Consider the following 7763-nt stretch of genomic DNA (forward strand, 5'->3'; position numbering starts at 1 on the left):
CAGGCTCCTTCGTGGAGAAAGGAAGTGACCTGTAGAGCTTGTGAAAATGCAGCTCTTTCTCCTCCTGGCAATTTCCTCTCAGGGAAAGGCAGTTCAAAAACTCTTCATTATAGTAGAGTCTCTCTCTCTCCTCTGGACAAAAGATTCCACAGTGCAGTGGTTCAGCAGGGACTGGTCAATATTCGTTCCATCCATGGGCAGGCTGATTGCACCCAAGTCAATCCATTGATCGAGGTGGGTACAACTAGCATGTCAGATTTTAGCATGTGATTGATAGCCGCAGCTATAGCTGCTAGCAATAATCATTGTGTTGTCCTGGCAGGGATGGCTTCCCAAACCTCCCTTTCCCCACGCTGGGAGTACACAATAGCTCTACGGGAGGGACTCCCTATCAACACTGTGTTGATGGGGGAACCCAGGGACTTTCTACAGGTTGCAGGAAAGAAAATCACATAACCTATGGCCTGCCTCAGTCTATTGAACTTTTCCTACTCAGCAGCTTCCCTCCTCTTGCTGATATAGCTGTTAACCAGTTCAGCACCCTGGGGCAGCAGCTGGTGTTTTTCACTGTCCTTTCATTGTCAAGCATCTGACTACATAAGGTATGTAAAGGAAAGGTTTTCGTAATCCTTAACATGTTGATGAGGGAGAAAGGAGGAACCAAGAAAAGCAAAATATAAGCAGATCAAACTTTATTTGATTTACACTGAATCCCAAATTTTCTTTAAAATATATATTGTAAAAAAAAAAACTAGATAGACTAGTACATTCTCTCGACTAAATATATTAAAACAAAGTAGCACAAAGATTACTTTTTGCAGTTTCAGATTACTGTATGAGTTATTTCCCCTAAGACTTTAGTGTGTTCAGGATTTGCTCAGAGGACAGTCATGCAGTACCCTGCCTCTGCATTCCAAATCCAGCTGAATTACATTGTGTAAATAGGAAAAGTGCTTGCATAGGACTGCTGCCAAAAAACTGTCAAGATCCTCAGTATAAATATACCGCTTAGTGCTTTGATACTGACAAAAGCCTATTGTTCTCAATCTGTAATGTCATAGTAAGATATGTCTTTCAGACATCTGAGTAAATATTATCCAATTATATATTTATGAGCCAGAACATACATACAGTTTATTGATATGTGTCCTAAATTTTGGGACCAGTGCTTAAGAAAAAGAAGGCCTGGGCAGAAACTGGAAGAAAATATATACTGTACCTAAAGAAAATGGAACTGCTAAAAAAGCATTAAAGTCCAACTTTAGCCAAAAGGTTTATGTAATTTTTGATGAAATAGGTTTTTATTGCTGGCTGAATCCCTGTTGTGTTTTGGGATAGGTATGTACATATATGTCCATTCATTTGTGCATTACTCTATGGGTCAGCTCTCCGGGCACCATAGTGGCTAAATGGTTAGCACTTCTGCCTGGCAGTACTAGGGTCATCGGTTTGAATCCCAACCACGGCACCACTTGCCTGGAATTTGCATGTTCTCCCTGTGCCTGCGTGGGTTTCCTCCGGGTACTCTGGTTTCCTCCCACACTCCAAAGACATGCTGGTAGGTTAATTGAATCCTGTTTAAATTGGCCCTAGTATGTGTACGTATGAATGTAAGTTAGGGACCTTAGATTGTACGCCCCTTGAGGGTTAGGGACTGATCTGAATGTACAATCTATATGTAAAGTGCTGCATAAATTAACGGCGCTATAGAAGTGCCTGAAATAATAAAAGTAATATAATATCTGATATGCTTGAAAGCTTTTTTTTTTTTTTTTTTTTTGATGGACTTTTATTGGCATTTTATTCAATGGTAGGTCCCCAAGTCTTTCCTAAACACCATTTCTCAGCTTGGCAATGGCATACAAAACTTGATACACATATAGTTAATTTGTGCACACATACTAACCTACCAAGTGTCTTTTGGAGTATGGGAAGGAACCCATGCAAACTCCATGCAGGTAGTGTCCTGGTCAGGAATTAACCAAGACCTCCAGTGCTGTATGGTATAAGTACTAATGACTTAACCACTGTGCTCAGGGCTACATGGGGTCACATACAACCCTATACAGCCTACATCATGGGGCCTTGTATATCCTAAAGATAAACTAAATCATTATTAGCATGCATATACACAACAAAATTCCTGCTAAATCTACAAGATAAAACTATGAAGTTAATAAAGCTCTGTGTGGTCTTGAGGCTCATTAACATGGGCACTATAGCCTGTACAGTGTAAATCAGCAGTTTATGTGGCAGGAGCTACCTGGAGCTGTGTGCAGGCAGTCTGTATTGCAATATAGGTGAGAGGTGTGTGGATGCAGGTGTACGGACCTGAACACTGTGTGCATTCAAGGCCACTCGCATATACCTGTCAAATAACCCTAACATTTAACCTTAAACCCTAGCCCTTAATCCTAACCTTTTTAACCATATCCCTAACATGTAAATCTAATTCTAGCCCCTAACCCTAACATTTATTCCTAACCCTAACATTTAATCCTAACCCTAACATGTAAATCTAAATCTAGCCCTTAACCCTAACAGGCAACTTTGGACAGGTAAAGGTTCCTGCACGACTTTGATGCTGCTTGAGAGCCAGAGAGTCTAAAGTTGCATCAAAGTCACACTGCATGAACAGAACTTGTCATACTTTCCTTTTAGCCAAAAAAAAATCTGAATTTTGACATATGAAGGTTCCTGCACCACTTTGACGGGACTTTGATGTGACTTTGATGCTACTTGAGTGCCAGAGAGTGTAAAGTCGCATCAAAGTTGCACTACGTGAACAGAACTGTCATACTTTCCTTTTAGCCAAAAAAAGTGAATTTTGACACACAAAGGTTCCTGCACCACTTTGACAGGCCTTTGATGTGACTTTGACGTACTACATGAACAGAACTGTCATACTTTCCTATTACCAAAAAAATAAAATAAATAAAGCATCAAAATGTATCAAAAATGTGTGTTCAAAAATGCAAACTGCTTAGATGTGAACACTGATTTGGGTTATTTTTTCTAAAATGTAGCAGAATACATTTTGGCGTAAATTTAGAAAGAAAGATTATTCATGTGCATACTTTTATAACAGAAACTAAGAAAAAGATGTTGTTTTTTTTTCAAACTTGTTGATGATATTTTTCCTTTTTATACAGCAAAAAAAAAAACTCCAGCAGTGAATAAACCCCATCAAAAGAAAGCTCTATCTGTCTCAAATAATGATAAAAATGTAATTTGGGTAGTGTTGCATAGCTGAGTACCATATTTTTCGCTCCATAGGACACACTTTTTACCCCCCCAAGCTGCTCTGCTCTACTGTGCAGAAGAACATGCTCCTCGGTCCTACCTGGTTCTCGGTCCAGCGGTGTCCTGCTTTCACCGGCCGTCTTCTTTCCCTAGCACCTTCAGTGTGGGCACCCGGCTGTGACAGCTTGCAGCCTCACATGTGCGAGAAGAGCTGCACTTTGTGAATGGCCCCATAGTCTTGTGGGACCTGTCACGTGTCCTAGAAGACTACGGGCAGGGAGGGAAGACAACTCCACGGAAGTGGGAGCGGGTATCTGTCAAATAATGCTAAAAAAAACCTACAAGATGGAACGTGTGTTCACTTGGCACTGTTGCCATCATAGAATGCCTTGTATTTTATTCACTGAATACAAGGTTTTTCTGATTGGACAAGGTGGAGAGGAGAAGCAGTAAGGTCACAATCTCCACCGCATCCAGTCAGAAAACACCAGGTATTCTATGAATGGGGGCAGTGGCAAGTAAGTGACCCCCAGTGTGAAGTGAATGCAAAGTGCCGATTGCGAATGACGACCTCCTGTGTTCAGAATGCAACAGGGAAACTGCTCAGCACAGCACTCGGAAGCAAGTAGAAATAATTGGAGTAGCTGTGTATGCTTCTGTGATTTCCAGCAGCATCGACCAGGTTAAAGTGTTACTAAACCCAGGACCCTGCATTCACTATATCCGGTCTCCCACAGTACACAGAAATGCAATTATTTTAGTAAATATAAACTGCTAAATATCTTTTCTCATTAGCAGTATATAGCAGTCTTGTGACTTCTATCAGTGTCCAACTGAGCACTGGTTAATCTTATAGGAGGAGTTTTCATTCTGCCTTGACTGTCCTATGAGGCGGCATGACCCCTGACCCTCCGTATGGACAGAGTTGATTTGGCCCTGTGCTGATCACATGCACCCTTGCAAAGAAAAAAAATAATTTCTAGCAATACACACCAAACTGAGTATGTGCAGAGTGACTTTTAGAGCTCTGTACATTAGAAGATGGGACAGACTGGACAGTAGAAGAAGGGGACGAACAGAGAAGACAAGATCAAACAGCCTTTTTACACAATGCAGATGATTAACCCCCTTAGGTTCCACAGTGAGTATAACAACAAGCATGCTTTATTGCATATACAGACTGATTTTACTGTTGTGGGTTTAGTAACACTTTAAATAGTTTGTATTCACTATGTAGCAGATTGGACACATATATTAGAATGTTTCTAACTTAAATTTAGAGTGAAACCTGTAGAAAGTAAAAATTCTGCAAATAAAAGGTCTCTCATTCATACTACTTGCTATGCTTGATGCAGGTTGTTGCAGCAGAAGGGGAGATGAATGCTTCTCGGTCCCTTAAAGAAGCAGCAGTGATCATGTCGGATTCTCCAGCTGCCCTCCATCTCCGGTATCTTCAGACCTTGTCACAGATTGCAACAGAGCGTAATTCCACTATTGTGTTTCCCATCCCTATTGAATTCTTTTCACTGCTATCTCGAGCCTAGAAACGACCAGTAACAAGTCTCAACAGGACCATGGTTATGTACTACAAACATTCTTCAACCTAAAGCCCTACCAACAAGTCAAAGGGAACTTTTTAATCAGCTTCTAGTTGAAAACCAAGGTCTTAGTTGCAGACATCTGCAAGCAACGAAAACACCAATAATGGACACAAGAAAAGAAGCCCTGAGGAACAAATCTCCCCACCTTTTCTTAAAACCTACTGTAGTTTAGATATGACAGCCAGCCAGGTTGAGTCGGATGTTGATGTACTCTACTTATATATACACCAGAATTCACAGTAAGAAGCAAATTCAAACATGAAGGACATGGTACCCATTGTACTCATAGTAAAAGTCAAAATACTACGTTGGCCACAAGATAATACCTACTGTTCTTTCTCGGGTGTTGTTGTCAATTCAGGTCTTATCTTTAATTCTCAAGGTGGTGATGTGGTGAGAGATAAACCCAGGGAAAACTTGGCTGCAGGTAAGACAGACTTGGCTACACTGGCAAGCAGCTATACATTTTCCTCCTCTTTATTGAGCCTTGTCCCTTTTAGGGGAGTCCAAGAAAACCATCTCTAATTAAGACCTAAAGAATGAGGAACTGCAGATTGTCAACTTATCCTCCTATGTATTGACTCCCAGACAGGGGCGGACTGACAACTCATTGGGCCCCCGGGCAATAGGGGATCATGGGGCCCCTGTGTCCTTGCCCAAACTCAAAAAAGCCTATGAAAAAGGTACCAGGGGCATCTCATGGGGCCCCCTACTGACCTCGGGCCCTCGGGCAGTGCCCAAGTTTCCAAATGGTCAGTCCGCCCCTGCTCCCAGATGAAGAAACAAATACTGCCTTTGAGCTTTTGCCTGTATAAGGAAATGGACTGATTTGAGACAGCCAAGGATATTTTTCATTTGCTAGAAAGCTAACTTTACATGTTGCTCATGATAAAGAGCATACACCCCCCCAAAGCCCCCAAGCGTCTGCTGCTGATATGGAAATGTGGAAGGGATTCACAGTAAGTGATTTCCATGCTTTACGGGACCTAATGCTCCTTTGGAAAGTAATGCAGAAGTAAGAGATTCCTTCAGTGAACCTAATATCAACCATATGTAACGTTCGGTATAAAAAGAAATCACAAACCTTTACATCTTTGCAGCTTAATATTCACATCTGGACCTTTGTACAAAAATTTATACATAATATCAACAACTTATCGGATTTAAACTCAGGCCTGGCTAACTTGGAGCCTGGATTAAACCGAGCACTTCTCAATTTGAAAAGCAATCCTTTTATAATTATAAAACCATCTGATAAAGGTGGTAATGTGGTTGTATTGGATTGGCAAAACTATTCTGATGTGTCGAAATATTTTAAAAAATCATGATCGGTACAAACCCATCCCTGAAAGTAAACTTAAAATTTTCTATGAGGGTTCAGAAATCTTACCTGCAGAGCACTCAATGATAGCTTTATTGACAAAGACTTTCTAAATGTTAAATATCTAACTGCTCCAACATTCTATGCACTATCAAAAGCACACAATAATTTTAAAGACCTTCCAGGTTACTTACTGTTTCAGGCATAGGATGCATTACAGAAAATGCAAGCAAACTCACTATTATCTGACCCTTTGTTACATCATTGCCATCCTATGTGCAGGACACAAGAGACCTGTTGAGAACCAATGAGAACATACAGCTTCCAGATGGAGCTTGGCTGGTCACCACTGATATACTGTAGAGGCCTTGTGTAGCTCAATTCTCCATCACCACGGGATTGCGGTGAGTGTGAGGTTTTTTAAAAGAGAAGTAAAATCTGCATGGCCCTATAATCATTATTTTGGAACTGTTGGAACACATCCTATCCAGGAATGTGTTAATTTTCAGTCGCCCCCTGTTCCTCCAGATGCAGGGTGTAGCGATGTGGACACATTGTGCTGCATCATATGCCAACCTCTATTTGAAAAGATCACTGGCATTTGTTGACTGAGGACACTTTATTGGCCAGATACATAGGAAGCAGATCTGAAATCAATTTTAGTTGAGCAAAATGTTTCCATAATCTTCTGACATGCAGCCATCTTGTCCCTATACCTTCATAATCATTCCAGCAAAACATTAGGAGAAGTACATTTAGATGCAGTAATTTAGATGCTGTAATTTTTGTGATTGGATTTTTGAAGGGTATAGTATCACATCTCCTAATGGGGAGAGTTGGACTCCATGTTATAACATCAATTGTCAGACAACTGGAGTTAGGTGTTTTTTGGCTGTGTTCCTGTAATGCTTTTTATGTGGACAAGACTAAGAGGCCCTTCTGGAAAAGTATAGGAGACCACATCTATCTTATTCAAAATGACAAGATGACCACATCTGTCACCAGGCACATTGGCTTATATCACACAGGTTTGATTCTTCGGCTATAAACGTCTAGGCATTAGAACATATTGAAAGCTCAGAAAGAGGGAGTGACATTGACAACCAGCTCCTCTGTTTGGAGACCAAATGGATCTTAAAATTAGAAGCCACTAACAAAAACTGGCATTTATGAAAATATAGGTTTTAAAACTAACTTATAAACAGAGCTGCTAAACTTCAAGTAAATTGATTTGTCCACATTAGGCGGGTCTGGAATTTGACTACCATGTCTGTGAACTGTGACAAAAACAATAAAATGCTTTAGCTAGGTCTATGTCTCTGCTATTCACATATACACTATATTGCCAAAAGTATTGGAATGCCTACCTTTACACGCACATGAACTTTAATGGCATCCCCGTTTCAGTCCATAGGGTTCAATATTGAGTTGGCCCACCCTTTGCAGCTCTAACAGCTTCAACTCTTCTGGGAAGGCTGTCCACAAGCTTTAAGAGTGTGTCTATGGGAATGTTGACCATTCTTCCAGAAGCACTTTTGTGAGGTCAGGCACAGACGAGAAGGCCTGGCTTGCAGTCTCCGCTCAAATTCACCCCAAAG

At 40.9% G+C, this 7763-nt stretch overlaps 1 protein-coding gene across 1 annotated transcript in view; it reads left to right on the plus strand.

The window, feature by feature from the left end:
- LOC149457868 (stomatin-like) overlaps window positions 1–7475 on the plus strand; it is a 34148-nt gene extending 26673 nt beyond the window's left edge. The window contains exon 7 of the mRNA XM_089682895.1: window positions 4599–7475. Coding sequence (XP_089539021.1) covers window positions 4599–4787 — 189 coding nt within the window. The 3' untranslated portion in view covers window positions 4788–7475. The remainder of the gene's footprint in view (window positions 1–4598) is intronic.
- The last annotated feature ends 288 nt before the right edge of the window (window positions 7476–7763 follow it).

The sequence above is a fragment of the Staurois parvus genome, unplaced genomic scaffold (genome assembly GCF_062004578.1).
Source record: "Staurois parvus isolate SC_StPar_1 unplaced genomic scaffold, SC_StPar_1.0 ptg000299l, whole genome shotgun sequence".
NCBI lineage: Eukaryota > Metazoa > Chordata > Amphibia > Anura > Ranidae > Staurois > Staurois parvus.